The sequence below is a fragment of the Antechinus flavipes genome, chromosome 2, assembly GCF_016432865.1.
Source record: "Antechinus flavipes isolate AdamAnt ecotype Samford, QLD, Australia chromosome 2, AdamAnt_v2, whole genome shotgun sequence".
Taxonomy (NCBI): Eukaryota; Metazoa; Chordata; class Mammalia; order Dasyuromorphia; family Dasyuridae; genus Antechinus; species Antechinus flavipes.
The window spans coordinates 666,402,602-666,420,669 of NC_067399.1; the positions used below are offsets into that span (position 1 = coordinate 666,402,602).

General features: G+C 40.4%; 1 protein-coding gene across 2 annotated transcripts in view; it reads right to left on the reverse strand.

The window, feature by feature from the left end:
• Positions 1-590: 590 nt before the first annotated feature.
• The window catches only part of BICC1 (BicC family RNA binding protein 1), a 262,599-nt gene continuing 245,121 nt past the window's right edge, over positions 591-18,068 (reverse strand). Inside the window, exons 19-22 of one of the 2 annotated variants that reach the window (XM_051982629.1) lie at positions 17,823-17,983; positions 11,380-11,479; positions 8,205-8,284; positions 3,527-3,625 (exon numbers count right to left, since the gene is read on the reverse strand). In XM_051982629.1, the coding sequence (XP_051838589.1) occupies positions 8,229-8,284; positions 11,380-11,479; positions 17,823-17,983 (317 nt within the window). In that variant the 3' untranslated portion in view covers positions 3,527-3,625; positions 8,205-8,228. Of the gene's footprint in view, positions 3,626-8,204; positions 8,285-11,379; positions 11,480-17,822; positions 17,984-18,068 lie in introns of both variants that reach the window. The other variant, XM_051982628.1, reaches the window with a different exon arrangement.

An 18,068-nucleotide genomic window follows, 5' to 3' on the forward strand; every position in this document is an offset into this window, starting at 1 on the left:
GATCAAGTCCAAATACTTCATTTTCAACATGCCCACACAAAATTAAGACCATAAAAGTGAAGAACTCCATCAGGTCATATGGGTCTTTATTTATATACTTTGTGATCATAAACTAATAGATTTATAATTAGAAGGAACATTGAATGTCATTAAATATCTGCCTTCTTTTTACAGGTGGAAAAATCAAGAGGTGTCCAAGATCATCTAGCAAGTGCTTGAGGCAGAATTTGAACCCAGGTTCTCCTGGTTCCCAAGTCCAGTGGTCTGGTCACTATTCCATGCTGCCCTAAACATGGAAAAATGCAAAACTGGGATTTAAACTCAGGGCTTCGGATCCCCAATTCAGGACTCTGTCCTTGCAGTCTGCCTTCCCTGCTGTGTTTGCAAATGCTGATATTCTTATTTTACACAACACCAGCACCACAAAGGTTAACTGCAAGTCTCTTAAACAGAGCCCACTAAACCCATGCAGGAGACTGTGAGCTAGTTTCTGAGCTGAATAGTGTCTCTGACTCACTTTGGCCACAACGCAGAATGAGGCTTCTTCCGTATGAGGGAAAACATGCATGAAACACACCACAGTCGCCAAGAACAATACAAAGAGGTTATATCAATTTATTTCTCATGTAACAATTGATTAGTTTTGAAAAATTCCCATTTTTAACATTTAATTCCATCTTTCTTCTTTTTAAAAAAAATCAGTAAAAGGACAAAACCCACACAAAAATACAGTCTGTATCTGCTCCATATTTACAGATAACTGGTCACTATTAAGGCACAGATTTAAAACTAACATTTGAATCTATCAATCCCAATGTTTTGTGCATCATGTAACACTGACCACACTGCCCAAGGCAGCATTCTATTCCTTTTGTGGAATCCAAAAGAAGTGAGAAAAATTAATTTCCAGTGTTTTTTTTTTTGGTTGTTGTTGCTGATTGGGTGGTTGGGTTCTGCACCTCTGTTGACTACTGGAGGGGTCCTGGGGTATCCTTCATTTTGGTATAGCTAGACAAGTCTTGCTCTCAAGACACACAATCTACTGAATATCAGCCACGTTTTGCCTTCTTTCTCTAGCTGCAATGCCTCGTGTTGTTCTCACAAAAGAAACAACTTATTTTCCCACTAGGGAGGTCTTGTAAAAGAAGAATGGCAAAATTCAAGAGACTAACTCAGCTAAATCTGAATCTCAAATGGGAGTCACTACCAGGTGCGGACAATTGAGTGTGACAGATTTAAATGAATCAAGTGGAAGAAATGCCCATCATCAGATCTACTTGTAGAGAGAGCATTCCAATCCCACATCATGAAGAAGATCTGGCTCCATCTCCAGCTGAGCAGTCTCTTATTTGCAATTATCACTGATCATTCCATGATTGCCTCATCAGTTATGCCTTCAATATGGCCACCTTTATTTTTTAAAGTGAAAAACGTTCTCTCTCTGTGCAAATTGTCTCCTCAATTTTCTTTCCTTTCTTTAAGGATAGGATTTCTCCATGAAAAAGTGTCAGCAAGAATTTTTCATCCCATGTTTCCATTAAAAAAAAACACACACACATTAAACTCAACTACTGTAAATGCTTATCTTAATGTCTTCTGCTTAGAGCACTTGACAGTGGTTTATGTCCATTTTTAAAGTTCTGAAGATTGAACATAAATAAGGCTTTACAGTACAGGTGAACCCCAAGATTTCTTATGAGAAAGTATTTCTACAAATTTAATGCACTTGGAACCTGACTTGGGGGGGGGGTGATGAAGGAGGGAGGGAAGGAAGGAGAGAAAGAGGAAGGGAAGAAGGGAAGGGAAGGGAGGAAAAGAGAAAGGGAGAAAGGGAAGAAGGGAGGGAGAGAGGAAGGAAAGGAGGGAGAGAGGGGAAAAGGAGAGAAGAAAGGAAAAATGAAAAGAAAGATGAAAGAAGAAAAATAGAAAGCAAGGGATTGAGAGAAAAAATCAAGAGAGCAAAAGATTGAGAGAAAAGAGCAAGAGTGGAGGAGAACTTGAGAGAAGAGAGATGGAGGGAGAGAGGGGGAGGAGGGAAGGAGACAAGGATGAGGAAAGGGGAGAGAAAGAAAAAGGGGGAGAGGGAGAGAGAGGCACATAGGCATATTTGGACTTTTTTTCTTCCATGTAAACCCTTCCTAAGTCTATAAGAGGATGTCTGAAGAGAGACACAGGAAACATTGCCAGGTTTCGTGGACTTTCACAGTATCAGAATGTAATTAGGAGCTCTGACCACTGATGTTGTGGCCGTGGGTATTTCAAGCCCAGCCACGGTTGGAAAGGGCCCATCCGAAGACAACCAGCTTCCCCTGCCCCAGATGAATGTCAGCCAAACACCGCCTAGGATTCCGGATACCTCGCGCACGTGTTTGGTGCCTAAGAATCGCCTATGGAGCCAGCACTGTGGCCGCTGCTTCCCGTTATCACAGCATCAGTGCTGTCTTGTCTGTTAAATAGAGTTGGGTTTGAGCTCCAGTCGCATGAATGCCAATCATTCTCTACCATATATTTTAGTAGGTCTCAGTTTCCTCTGTTAAGTACACTAATGCTTATAGTACCTAAAAATAAAAGTCTGATATAAATAAATGTCCTTTAGTGGCAGTATACTAAAAAATAGCCCTTTGCCTTCAGACAACCATTAAAATCATTTCTTTTTGGCAATACAGGCAGCAGTTAAATATGAAGACTGCAAAGGATTAATATTGCAAGATCCATCTTGGTCTTTCATCACACTGATTACAGATGAGCAAATTTCAGGGCTAAAGGTTTCTAGGCTGCAAAACCTAAACGGATAGAATTGGTCCAGAACCAAGTGAACTGTTTTTCTATCACCTTCCACCCTCCCATCCCGGCCACTCGCCATGAAATTATAGGATAATATGCATAAAGATCATAATCTCGTACCATCAGTGGGAGAAATTTTATCTAGTAGGAACACATGGCTGAATTTGATTGGGGCCAATATATGAGTTGATGTGAAAAAAAAAAACAGGAGGGAAAAAAAATAATTTCCACAGGACAAGAAATCAGGACATGTAAAGTGCTGAAAGACCTCAATAATTATTTTTAAGCAGTACCAGAAAATTCCAACTTGATAAAAAAAATACAACCCAAACAACAAAAGAAAAAAAAAAACAAATCCAAAAATCCACCTCCAAACAAACACAAAAAAATCTCTGCTCTTCAGCATCTCAGATGTCAATTCTTTATCCTTCATTCAAAGTAAAAATTCAGTGCATACATTTTGTAGGAAATAAAAAAACTAAACCCCTCTTATTATTATTATTATTATTGCAAATTCTGTCGAATCTATGTAAGAAAAAGAAATCCACATTTCGGTGTTCTGCAAGACGACAGATGAATGTTTCTTCAAAACGCTTTGGTCCTGGTCCCCAATGCCAAAGTGCTGAGGGTGATGTGCAGTGACAGCTGGTCGGCCACAGGATCCCTGTGTCCAACTCAAGAGTTATCTGGGGGAGAGCCAAGGCTCGGCGCTACCAGCGGCCGCTGACACTAGCAATGTCCGAATGATACTGACGAGGCAGCCTCCCACTGGCTCCTCCTTCCAGAGAAGAGGCTCGCGTATTGGGTGGTTCGAAAAGTTTCCTTCGGTTTTTATTCAGTTCTAGGGAAGACAGAGAGGAAAGGGGAGAAAGGGGAGTGGGGGAAGAACATGAATTAATTATCAAGATTTGAATCCATATCTAAGGTAGCCTAGGAGACCTAGAACAGTCTGTTTTGTAGCATCTCACCCTGACATCAGGATCTGTATTTACAGCTCAAAGTCTATTGAGAAAAGGCAAACTGTTTTGGTTAAAAAAAAAAAAAAACCAAAAATCAAATCCACTGCCCAGTTAGAATATAAAGTAGTTCAATTACAATGGCGAAGGCTTGGCAACACAGAGTGGATGCTTGTTAGTCACAGATGCGAAAGTAACTCTCTGGAACCCAGAACAACAAATCAAAGAGCGTCCTCTTCAGCCCCCTCCCCGACAGCGTCCTTGCGGAAGGGAAGGAAGGCGGGCAGACTTCACAGAAGATATGCATATTTAATAGGGTAGCTGGCACAGAGTTCTTGCATGACAGAGGAAATGAGAAACGTTATTAAATTTTTAAGGGCCAAGCATGTGATAATATTTGGATAGTTCGAGCCAAATATAAAAGGACGAGAAGTAGAAATGCACTCAGCAGAGAGGCAAGGATGGACTCGGAGAGAATCCTCATGTTTCCAAAGCCCAGAATTGGACCCAGACCCCTGTTCTCACCCCCATAAACTGGTCACGAGAAAACCCTTTCAACTGCAAGTCTCTTTGTCTTCAGGAAAAAACTTGACCAATTCAAACAAACAAGTGAATAATCACAGTAATAAGGCTGTCAGCCCAAGAAAGTTCCTGCTCCAAATGAAGTACATCACAATTTTTTCATGAAATGAATTGGACTATTTATATATATCCAAAGATTAGGTCAACATATGTGTGTGTGTATACATACATATATTGATATTATCTCTCTCTATATATAAATATATACGCACATACACACACACATCAAAAGTAGAAAGCCATGAAAAGTTGACCTTGTTCCTAAACATGTGGGGGGTAAAGGGAAAATCTGTGATTTCACAAGCGAGGGGAATTTTCAATGAGGAAACTCCATCTACCAAGGTTGATCCTTATCTTTTTTGCAGATAGGAGAGCTATCCGAAGCACTGAGAGGTTATGTGACTCGCCCAGAGTCACCCAGGCTCTGTCAGGGGTGGCCGTGCTTTGGGTTTAGGGTCTTCCTGATGCCAGTTCACTGTCCACTCTATGTCTTGTAGACTCTCATAGTCTATCATAAGTAATAGAGACCAGAAAATAAGCTTAGTTCTGGAAGGCAGAGCTCTTCTGGATGGGACTTTCCCCCATCATTATGGGAAAAATTACTCTCTAATTCTATGAAACCCAACCGTTTGAACTCCTTGTTAAGTTTTAAAACATTTCAGTCCCTCTCCCTCTCCATCCCAGGAAGATGGCCCACTGAATGAAGAAACAAATGAGGATTTTTAAACAGCTAATCTGGCTTCAATAATGCTTTTTTATTATAGCTTTTTATTTACAAGATATATGCATGGGTAATTTTTTCACAAACTGCTGCTTTATCCACCACAACAGGATAGATGCCCATTTGAAAAATAGTAGCCCTTAATATGTGCAAGACATGACTCTCTCTGTCAGTAGATGGTAGGTTTGCTCATTGATGAAGTCAAGTCACCTGATGAGAGGGCCGAAACGCATCTGGATTTGCGGATACTTTGCAATGACTCCTCCAGTTGGTGGGGAGAGCTCATGGAGCTCGAGAAAGCGGCAAATCTGCCATTGCCTTCAAATACGAATATTCAGTCTCATCACCCGACCATGGTCACAGTTAAGCAGGAAAGCTGACTTAGCTAGCTGTTTAACTGGCAGGGAGTAGTATAGATTGCCTAGTGAGACAGTGAGCTCCTTCTCAATGGAGATCTTGCTAAAGCTGCTTGGGCACTCGCTGGGGATACTGTTAAAGGGATCCTTGTCTGAGCAAAGGAAGGGCCCTATGCCCTCGAAGGCTCCTCCTACCTCTAAGGTTCTGTGATTTGGGGAAAAAGGTCCACGGGGCCATCGTTAGTTCTGATGTCTGCTGTTTGGGGGAGATGGGAAACTTGATATTGGTACCATGGGTTAGATTTTTTTTAATGTCCCCCCTACTCATTATACATGCTTTCCAGTCAGAATAATTATAATAGTAATAACCATAACTCACATTTCTGTGGCAATTTTAGGACTGCAAAACATTTAACACCTTATTTCACTGGATCTTCATGACAAGTTACCTGGTCTTTGTATTTCCTACTTATGAATCCCAAGGTCTCTCAGCCAGGAGAGATTTAAATCCAAGTCTTCAGTCTACCACACACTCTTCTCTAGTTCATGACCCTGCCTCTCTAAGAGGCCTTTGGTGTTAGTCGAATGTGTGAATGAGTAGCTATATTGTCTCATTGAATTCTATAAATTATCCTACAAAGGCAGGCTCGCTACTCTTATTTTTCTTCCCATTTGACAGAAGAGGAAAACTGAGGCACACAGATGTTAGTTGATAACTAATTTCCAAAGAGAACCAGGACAGCCCAAACGTCCTGATATTTCTAGAGCCCAGTTCTGTCGACACTATATGAGACGATCTCCAAAAATCTGAGATAACTGCTCCAAGAAGCATTTACTTATGTGAATGGCTTCCATTCCATTCATTGGGATCAGGGATAGAAAGTGGGTGTTAAGAGAAAGTCAAAGGAGACCACGTAAATAACAATTTTTTTTTGTTGGCTAGAATAGCACTAATCAGGAGCCCGGTATTGGGCAAACAAAGTTTCCATTCTATGATGTCTTGCCACATTTTTCCAAATAGTCCTCAAAAAAACCAACTCAGTTTAATTCTGAAGAAACAAAAGGAGATTGGCAACATGGTACAGTGAGGGGGGAGAGAATATGCATGTAGACATCACAATTCAGCCATTCACTTAACTGTGAACTATTGAACTTTGAACACATTACCTAACCTCTCTGGGCCTCAGTTTCCCTGACTGTAAAATGAGTCTTTGGGTCTAGATGACCTTAGAGACTCCTTGTGGTTCTGCAGAAACTTCAGATCTTCTGTCTCTCTCTTACACACCCCCCTCAAGCACAAATAAGCACATGATGATTTTAAATTTCCCTTAGACATGTGGTAGAAAAAGCTCTTTCCAAAGAGCTGTAGGGTTGTCCAAGAGTGGAGCATATTCCCTCTATCAATGAGGTACAGCTTTTTCACAGATTGTCCCAAGGACTAGAACTTGGGCTGGAAAATCCATCATCTGGGGGTCCAACTAGTACTTATACTGTCCCGAGGACTAGAACTTGGGCTGGAAAAGCCATCATCTGGGGGTCCAACTAGTATTTATACTGTCCCAAGGACTAGAACTTGGGCTGGAAAAGCCATCATCAGGGGGTCCAACTAGTACTTATGTTGTCCCAAGGACTAGAACTTGGGCTGAAAAAGCCATCATCTAGGGGTCCAACTAGTATTTATACTGTCCCGAGGACTAGAACTTGGGCTGAAAAAGCCATCATCAGGGGGTCTAACTAGTACTTATGTTGTCCCAAGGACTAGAACTTGGGCTGAAAAAGCCATCATCTAGGGGTCCAACTAGTATTTATACTGTCCCAAGGACTAGAACTTGGGCTGGAAAAGCCTTCATCGGGGGGTCCAACTAGTACTTATATTGTCCCAAGGACTAGAACTTGGGCTGAAAAAGCCATCATCTAGGGGTCCAACTAGTATTTATACTGTCCCGAGGACTAGAACTTGGGCTGGAAAAGCCATCATCGGGGGGTCCAACTAGTACTTATGTTTCACAAAGAGGTATCACTTTCCTGAGTAGAGCGTTAGCTCCTTGAAGCCAGGGAACTGTTTCCAATTTTTCTCTCTAGCCCGAGCAGTTACTGAAACATGGACGCTTGGTACATTGGTTAAGGATAGCTTTCCCAATGATAGTGGTATATTTCTATCTGCTTGCAATCCCTCTTCCCTCCTCATCCCCCAAAAGAAAAAAGAAACTATTTGGGAGACAGAACTAAGCTCACAGGGCAGCGTGATGGCTCCTCGCTCCTTCCCCTCTCAGGCGTCCTTAGTCCTCCATACTCCCGGGAGGGTAAGTTTACATGTCCAAGAGATGGTAGCTACTGCTATGCTCCAAGGGATACGTGGGGAGCAAAGCTATAAGACCAGGGAGGATTATTTCTGCGTTGCTTTCTAGCTTCGATTTCACAGACAGACAGAAAACGATCAAGTCCAGCACTGTCCCCTTGGACGAAACACACTGGGAAGCTCAGGAGGACAATGCAGTCCAGTCCAGAGGCAAAGGGCATCACCTGAACAAACTACTACTGGAAGCTTGATGAGGAAATGCCTCGTCCCAGAGGCACCCAGGCCAGCGCTAAGGGCTGGCGGTCCCTGCAAGAAGCTCGGATACTCTGGCATGCTAAGTCCCCCCAAGTACCAGAAGAAAGAAACAAAGTGCCTTTGAATAGATCAGGCCAGATTAAGCCCTAATGAGAAGCTGTTTTTTCTTTCATTTAAAAAAAAGCCATTTCTTCCTGGGTTTTTTTGTTTGTTTCCAGCAAAGCTGAGGGAGAGTTTGGGAGAATACCAACCTTTCGTCCTTGTATTTCCAAGGTTCACACAATCCTGGCCGCCCTCAGGATCTTGTTGCGCATCTGACCAGAGTCACAAACTAAAAGAATAGGGCGGGAGATGTTAGATCTAACTGAGGCTGGGAGTGAAGCCTGTGCTTTTGCTGGGGCCCTATCTAAACAGGGGGCCACTTGCTCCCAATGTCTGAAATAGTGAGAATTTCCATTTTATAAGGAAATTTAAGTGGGTTATGACGCTGCTACCCTGACTTTAATTCTCTAACTTCCCTTCTAGATGGAGATTTTCTTTTCCTTTAACATGCTAAAAAAAAAAAATTCTGGCCCCAATTCTTTTGTAACCTGATACAATATTTAGAACCAGAAGAGACCAACCCTTCTTTTTTTATAAAAGAGGAAACTGAGGCAAAAAGAAGTGCCTTGCCCAAGACTACAATGGCACAGCTGAAGTTTGAATCCCAGGCCTGTGTCTTCCCTCTGCACCTCCCACCATCCATCCTGCTTTCTACACAAAAGGTCAAATTGAAAACATCTTCCTTTGAGGAACACCAACAGGTCAGATGGACCCCGCTAAACAAAGAAGCCTTTGGAATTCCGGCTTCTCGGGAAAGCGGGCGACAAAAGGAGCCGCTTAGTTTATTTCTAAGTTCTCCACAAAGGAGAACAAATCACACTTTAAGTGTCTCCTTCATGCCTTCAGTGTGTTCAAAAACAGCATCTAATTCAAAGTCCTCCCTGCCCGTCAGAAGCAGATGAGCACTTCGGAGCACTCCCGGGGCTGGATCACATAAAGCTCTCCCGGGCCATCCAAAAGCCAAGCTCTTTCCCCAATTGGTCTCTTTGGGGAAAGACACTACCATGGACCTGTGGACCAGTTTGGGGACACGGTGACCTCTGATGAAAGCATCCCACAAGCTACGGGGTCTATGCCAGGGAGTTCTTCACTAAATTAAGTGATGACTTTCCCCTGGCATGTATCATAAGCAGAAACTCCGAAAACTTTCTGAACCCCTCCTCAATAAGAAGAAATTAAGACAGTTCCAAGCTCCTCTGGATTATGCCATAGAACAGCTGGGCTCCGCCAACATATTAGAAGCAGCAGAGACGGTGAATGGATCTAGTTTCATTGGCTTTCAAGGAGTGATCATGTTTGCCTTCCAAAGTCACAAGAGGTGGGAAATGGCCACTCAGTCCATTTATTCAGCTCATTTCTGTCCAGGGGCTTCTCTTGGGGGCTCATTACATTTATTCCAAACCACAAAAGAAGTTAAAAAAAAAGAAAGGAAGGAAGAAATCAAAGAAAGAAAGAAAATTGCCTACAGTCAAATAGGGTTTTCTAAGAGAAAGTCTGAATGTTCTCTGTGCTTTAGATAAGAGTGATGCTCTTCTTAGCGAGTGCTGATTAGTTTCTGACATTTTCTGGGATGCTCATACATTTTCAGAGGAGCACAGAGATAGCTTGAATTACCTTCAAGCTTATCTTATTTTACAGAGAAGGAAGGAAACTAAGGCTCAGGGAGCTAGAGGGACTTGTCCAAGCTCTCATATCCAGCGAGTGGCAGAGCCAATATTAGACCAGATATTCCCACTCCCAGCACATTAGATCACAGACCTAAGGTGGAAAAAGATCTCCCAGTCATCTAGTCCAACCCCTTAATTTTATAGATGAGGAAGATAAGACCTAAATTTCTTGTCCAACATCACAAAGCTAGTATCAAGATCAGGACTGGAATCCATAGCCTTCGACTCCTTCTTCTGTTTAGACCTCGAACGTTTTACTACTCAACAGTGATCCGATTTAAGTAGCCAGGTTTGTGGAGATGCACTAAATGATCTTCGTCATTACATATCCATTAACACCATATCATGGTGCCATATCACTTTGTCATAGTTGGTGAACTGGATGACTAAAATGCTTTGGTGACCTTTCCTGGCAGGTCAATAATGGAAGCAGTGACCAGTTGGTTTAGACTGAAGATCATCCTAAGATGAAATAGCAAGATCAACATTTTGTGCGAGTACTCTGGCACCCTAAATCCCTCCATATACCAGAACAAAGGAAAAAAATGTATCTTTGAATAGATTAGGACACATTAAGTTCTAATGTTAAGCTATTTTTTCTTTCATTTTAAAAAGCCATTTCGTATTTTTTTTTGTTTCCAGCAAAGCTGAGAGATAGTTTGGGAGAATACCAACCCCTTTGGAACAACTTTCTATATAAAAGGTTCCCTTTGAAACAACTTTCCTCAGTTTTTTCCTTCTCTTTGTGAGGGAAGACCCCTAGGTGGGAAGTTTTATCCTCCTGAATCCTTCCAAGGGAAATACTGAAAAAACGACCTTTTACTTTTTTCTGACTCAGTCCTTACATTTTCTTCCTTACATTTTCCAAGTACATTTAGAGGCTCTGGGCCCACCATCTAATCCATTCCACTCACTCCCTGGAGACCTTCAAGTCAATGAACCAGCCAGTGTATGCTTTTGCTGTGGTGGTGAAGGCCAGACTCGGTTCTCTACCCTGATGTGCCAGAGTCTCTCCTGGGACATTCTGAGAGACAGTCTCTTCTTTCGTTCATTAGAGGCCACCACATCACCTTTACACAGTCTTGTGATGCTGGAACCCTAAATCACAAAACTTTCAGACTGTGACTTCTGTCAAGTCCCCAAACCTCCTGAGTTCTCTAGAGGCAATAACCTCTATTCAGTTAGATTTAGTATCAGATCTGAAGTCCATTATCTATAAAGAAACTTGTGTTTCTTTAGTCACTGCCCAAGACACAAAATAGCAACCAGGAAAATCACTGACAGTCAAATTTTCCAATATCTATCATTTTCCATGATTTTTTTTTAAAAAACCATCTCCTTTTTGGCATTTCTAAAAAGTTCTGTTACAAGGAAATCACTTTTTTAAGACAAGTACTTAGATTTCAGGAATTGAAGGTTCTCGTGGCACATGACACTTTATCAATAACGGTAGACCCAGAAGTTGCCACTGCTTAAAAAAAAGTGAAGATGGAGGAGAACCAATCCAATGGCAGAACCTAGCCTGTAAACTCTGAATCTGAGCAGCCAGTACTTTTAGGATCCCCAGAGGAAGGCCAGGCATTGGTGGGTCTACTCACACCAATGAGATTCCCGATCTAGGGGCATCCTGGAACTCTGGTAGCTTTGTCATAGTTACCTGAGATGGCGAGCAGCATTTTCCTCCTGGCCCCAAAAGTTGTAATCCCCAGCTCCTTTAAATCCTGATCTGTAAGGGTGAGGAATGTCTGAAGATCAATCTACGGACATAAAACAAAGAGAAGCTCCATCAGCAACATTGGATTCATCCCCTTAAAGACTGGTTTTTAAATAATTGATTTCTTCAGGGGCTAGTTCTTCCCTCTCTCTTTCTTCCAAATTACCTTATATTTGCTTTGGTTGCATTTAAAAGATTTATGTGTTTTTCCTCCTGACATAATATAAACTTTCTGAGGGCAGAGACTATTTCATTTTTGTTCTTAAATCTCTAGCCCCTAACAGATTTAGGTCTAGTAATAGTAGCCATTTAATAACTGCTTCTTTTCAGATAGGTAACACAATGGATAGAGGGCTGGGTTGGAGTCAGGAAGACTCATTCTCTTGAGTTCAAATCTGGCCTCAGACACTTACTGGCTGTGTGACCCTCAGCAAGTCACTTAACTGAGATTGCCTCAGTTTCTTCATCTCTAAAATGAACTAGAGAAGAAATAGCAAACCATTCTAGTAATTTTGCCAAGAAACCTCAAAGCAGGTCACAGGGAGTCAGACCCCACTACAATAACCAGGAGTGCATAAGTATACTCATTCTCTCCTGTCTTCCCCAACTGCCTGATGGATAGATCATCCATCACCTTCAGTTCTAGCCACACCAACTCTGTACAAAATAATTGCCCCACTGGATCATATGGTGCAGAATTCTCTCTCTAACATCAGCAGCAAGGAATATTTTAAAAGAGGGCATTGCTGTGGTCAATCATTTAAGGATACACTCCAAGGCCTCTTAAATTCTCTCAACTAGCACTGAATAGACCTCTTGCTCATGAATTTATCAAAAATTTCTTGAACCAAATTATAGTAAATGCTCTTAAGCAGCACCAACATTGTCAGTGAATGGCTCTTCTAATTATACATCTTAATAAACAGTTACCACCATATACCTTCCCCACAAAGGAAAAAAAAAATACTCAAATGTCTCAACTCAGGGGAGAGGTAACCCTGGCTTCCTAAAGGCAAAATGGTCAAATTCTGGTTCTGAGAGGTCCTCTACCAATCATGAAATCAGTAAGCATTTATTAAGTGCCTACAATGTTCCAGGCAGTAAGTTAAAGAAACCATGTACATGTACATGAAACTGGGTACATGTTTCCTAAGGGTAGTTTAGTTAAGCATAGAAAGCTCATTACTAGAGTGTAGCTATTTTTTATTTTAATAATATTCTCATAAACTCATATTCATAATATTCTACTCATAATTCATAATTTCATTTTATATGATTCATAATTTCATAATTTTTATATTCATAAATCCATGAAATGGACATAAAAATGATTAGCAACTACTCTGTCCAAAGCACAGCACAAGGCATAGTAGTCTCAAAAATACATAAATGAGGATCATAAAAACTAGAACCTAGAGCCCAGAAATCATGTGATTCAACCTCCATATTTCATAAATGAAGAAAGAAATGTCCAGGAAGTTCAAAGGATTCTGGATTTTGAAGCTAGAAGGAGTCTTAGATATCATTGGGGTAGATTCTCTACCCTTAATGCATGAGGAAATCTGAAGCTAGAAAGATTAAGTGTTGCGTCCAGCGTCCCACAGCTGGCAAGTGGCTGAGGCAACATTCAAGCACAAACCTTCCTCCCTCCTTGGAAAGAGGACAAAGGGTTAACTAGAACATGGGATTCATCCCCTGCTCTCATTGTGACAATGGTGGAAACTCCACATTTGGGCTCCATCACCTCATTGATGAAGCAAAATGAGAAAGGGGCACATAAAATAAAGGAGAAAAAAAGGACTATGGGTATTGTGGTGACATTTTAAAGAGAAAATGGAATCTTGGAGGAGAGATAGTTCAAGTATCATTCTGGGGACTGTCAGCATTTGGGGGATTGTCATGGCTGGAAGAAGGTTTTGAGAGACAGAAAGGGAAGGACTAAGAGAAATTTCTTCCTGAGAGCTTAAATGACTTAAGTGTCAAGGAGAAAAAGTCCGAGTACAAACAGTGCTGGTGATGACACCATTTTTAAAGGCACTCAGAGATTGATTTTTAGTAAACTCCAAGACACGGGAGGTTCCTCCAAGGATGGAAAGGTTCTGGGTGATACTTTTATCACCACCCCCAAAACATGACTGAAGGACACTGCTAGTAAGGAAGCTAGGCTTACCCTTCCCTCTAGGAAAGCTGTTATTTAAGTCCCCTTCAAGAATTAGAGAAAGGCAAAGTACTGATTACAACAAGCTAGCACATAATGCCATCAAATCAACAGAAAGAGTAAAAGCAATAAAATTCATTATTTGAGACTATGAGAATCTACTGGTCAATCAATTAGCATCTATCAAGCTGAAACCCTGCGCCAGGCGCTAGGAGATACGAAAATAATATGAAATAGTTTCTGCCCTCAAAGAGCTTGCATTTTATCTGAAAAGACATACATGTGCACGTCTACGGACGTAGGCTGTTGGCAAAGTTCTTGTGTGACAAGATAGAAAACAGATTGGAGCCTTTGACCTGGGATCTCACCAATAAGATTAAATTCACAGGATTTTATTAAAGTAAGCACCAAAAAGATCCAGTTGTCCAAAAATATTTAGAGGATCTATCTGTATAACAACAAAAATTAGTACCTGTATATATTTTAACATAAAATATAGACTATATTAAATATAATAAATCAATGATTATAAATATATAAAATATATAACAAATTGCCATGTTGTATATTCCATATGAAATACAGCATAAGTTATATCATGTTAACATAAAATATATCTTGTAATTACCATGTTATGTATTAGTATGTAAAATATGTAAATATATGTAAGAAATTTTTATAACAAAATAATACAGATATTTAACAAAGAGGAGCTAAAAATACATGGAGTATTAATTACTATGACGAACCATGGGAAGGGAACTCCTAAGCTGATGCAGAGAGAACACACAATTGGAACATGTATCCTGACAATGGTAAATTGAGGGGGAAATTAAACAGTATTGCAAATGAAATGAGATGAAAGAAAATGAGTCATTGTGTCATTATTTTGTTAAAGTATATTTTTAATCAAAGTGTAACTTGTTTGCAGTTTGAGGTTTTTACGTGGGATTTCAATTCTTATTCTTTTGTTCCTCATATGAGACTATTATTAAGATACAAGAACCCATCTCACAGAAACGATGGATATTGTGACAACATTTTTAAAGGGAATGGGATCTTGGGGGAGAAGTAGTTTAACTGTCATTCTGAGGACTGACAACAGTCAATTGTCATGGCTGGAAAGAGACATGAGAGACTGAAGGGGAAAGGAATAAATTTCTTCCTGAGAGAATGAATGACTTAAGTGTCAAGGAGAAAAAGCCTAAGAGACATTACTGGGAAAGTTTAATTCAGGATATTTTTGCAGAAGATACACTATGGAGATTTCCTAAAGAGAAGTACTGAGACACTTTGGCTACCATCCTGAGAGAAATGAATTGTTGGACTGAGACATAGTTGATGGTTACAGCTGACTCTAGATGATATTTTTCTTCCACCCAATATACTCTATTGAAATATTTAACTATTTCTCAGTCTTGTTAATTGTTAACAAATTATACAATCAGTGAGTTAATGCTAATTATTAGGGCAGATCTACAACTTACAGTAAGAAAATATATTTGAAAATGTCCTAAAATGAAAAAGATAGGGAGGGTTTGGATCCTCACTGATAGAAGAATAAAACCAAAGGTCCAAAGTATTGAACTCAAGCATTATATGCCATAAGTAGCTGACCAATTTTCAATTTGCTAAAATACAAAACCAAAAAGTTCTCAAAATTCAATTCCACTACTTAATTGTATCTTTCCTTGATTATTCAGACATTACTTCAAGCTCACACAGAGTAGAAGTGTCAAACTCATAGCCTACACTGCTTCTGAGGTTTGGCCCAACCAAATTAAAACAGAATCCTGATTGTAATGTATTGATGTATCAATAAAAATAATATATCACCATATTTGGCTTTCTAAATCAATCTGTAGGCCACAGGGACACTTAAGAAAGGCTTGATGATCCCTGTTTCTATCTGAATTATATCACTACTCTAGAATGTCTTCAGGTCATCGGGGATCAATGTGCAGGTAACAGGTTTGCCTTGATTAATCAAATGATAGAAAGAGAACTTGTTCTGGGTTGTTACAGGGTCTATCATCTCCAGAGTCAAGTCCTGTAAACTAGTTATTTCTTCCCGAAGCAGTTCTAAATGAAATCTTCATTCTGTTCTTTCCCCAATGGTGGAATAAAACTTAAGGGAAAAAAGGAAAAATGTCCAGAGGATCATTTAGTGCCATTTAAACTCTGACTCTGACACAACAAGGGGCTTTATAAATCATTGTGCCTTCTTCAGCTGAATTTCTCCTAAAAGAAATCCCCAAATACTCAGCCCAGGGAGATAAGAATTCTAGAATCACAAAATGGACTTTTAGATCTAGAAAGAATCTCAGAAACCACTTATAAGGGCTCATCTTTAAAAGGTGTTGATGAAAATATTGCCATCTTTGAAAATCGGTGAGGCGAGTTTTAACAGATTTCCTGAAGGAAAAAAGCAAGCCGACGCCCTGAAATGTAACACGTTCTCTCTCCATAAAGTCTCCTTTCTCCAACAAAGGAAGGAAAAAATACTGGGAAATTAAATTTAATAATTTATTGAACTATGTAACCACGAACTGAATTTGTGGCACGAAGCTGGGCTATAAAAATCTAGGCTTTCTCACTGAGAAGCACACAGCTGGGAATTGCTGACTCAGTCAGCTATTCTCTCAGAAGCAAAATGATAAAATCGGCCATGTCTGAACTGATATTTGACCCCATCGGTGAGGACAGAAGAGCAGAAGTCCCACAAATGTTCTGCCCACACCCCGAAGGGTCCTTCCAGGTCTGCCTACACAGCAGCATGGAGGAGGAACGAATACCCACGGGATGACCTCACCAGAAAATGGCCACGGCTCATGAAGCTCACGGAATATGGAAGTCAGAATGAAGCCGGTGCCATTTTGTCCAAGAGGATGTAGAAACGCCATCATGCAGAGGAGCAGACAGTGTTCCTACTGAAACAGGAGTTTGGGGGGATCCCTAATGCCTTTAGGATAAAATATAAAGAAAGCCTTTGTAAAGGTCTTCATGATTGGCTCCAGATGACTATTCCCAGTGTGTGTGTGTGTGTGTGTGTGTGTGTGTGTGTGTGTGTGTGTCTGTCTCTTTCTGTCTCTCTCCCTCCATCTCTCTATTTCTTTCACACACATATGTACGTATGTATGTATATGCACATGTGTATATATCATGCTCTTTCATTCACTCTATGTCTCAGCCAAACTGGACTACCTGAGGCTTCCCATGTATGATAATTTCTACCACCATGTCTTTGTACAGCCAACCTCCTGTGCTTAGAATGCTCTTGCTCATCACCTCTGGAAGAAGCTTCTTTAATCTCCAGTTATTCATATTCATTTACTCATTCTTTCTCAAGCTACTTCGAATTTATTTCATATGTTTTACATCAATGATCACCTAATAGAATATAAGCTCCTTTTTTTTTTTTGGTTTTTGTTTTGTTTTGTTTTGTTTTTTTAGAATATAAGCTCCTTGAAGATAGGGATTGGTTCCCATTTGTATAGGGAATTTTCTGTTCAGTTTGCATTTTTGGTCATTCTGAAGGTACTTTTTCCCACTAGGAAGAAAGTCAGTGGGGCACAGAAAATGGTGGAAAGGACTTTGGTGGACCTCTCTTGCCAGACAACTTGTATGATGTACTTGTGCTTGGGGAGTGACCACAGAAGGCAGTCTATTAAAAAGGAAATTTCTGAAAACCTGGTACAGCCCAAGCACCAACCAGGAAAGGTGATGGATCTGGACCTTTGCCTTATCCCTCTAGACCAGACATTCTTAACCTGGGGTCCATGGAGTTGGATAAGATATCTATCTATCTATATTTATATAAATATATATAATGTAAATATATATAATACATATCTATATAAATATAGATAGATAGATATAGATATGAATTTATTTATTTTCCCTGGCTTTTGTTTTCCTTTATAACTCTATATATTTTATTTAACTAAAAACATTTTGAGAAGGTATAGACTTCTTCAGTTTGATAAAGGGCTTCCACAGCAAAGAAAGACCAAGAACCCCAAACTAAGGAGCTCATTTGAGAACTGCACTCAACAGGCATTGATTAGACCCCTATGTATACCAGATTTGGGGAATATATAGACAGAACCGAAACTGTCCCTGTCCTTGACATCTTATATTCTATAGAAGGAGATGATATGTATTAAAAATAAACATATGCAAAATATTCAGATGTTTTACAAACAAGTAGAAAGCAAAAAAGACTGACCTCCTGCTGCTGGAACACATCGGTGTATTTACCCAGTCCAAGCTTGCTGAAGAGCTCGGGGAGGTCAGATCCCTTGAGGGAGCTATTCAAGCTACAGCCATTGCTTCCAATCAGCGAGGAAATGCAGTCCATATAATTGCTGCTGCTGAGATAGTGTTCGGCTAAGAGGGGGAAGAAGAGGATGGGAGAGGGAGGGAGGGGAGAGAGAGAAGGAGGGAGGAGAGAGGAAGAGAGAGAGAGAGAGAG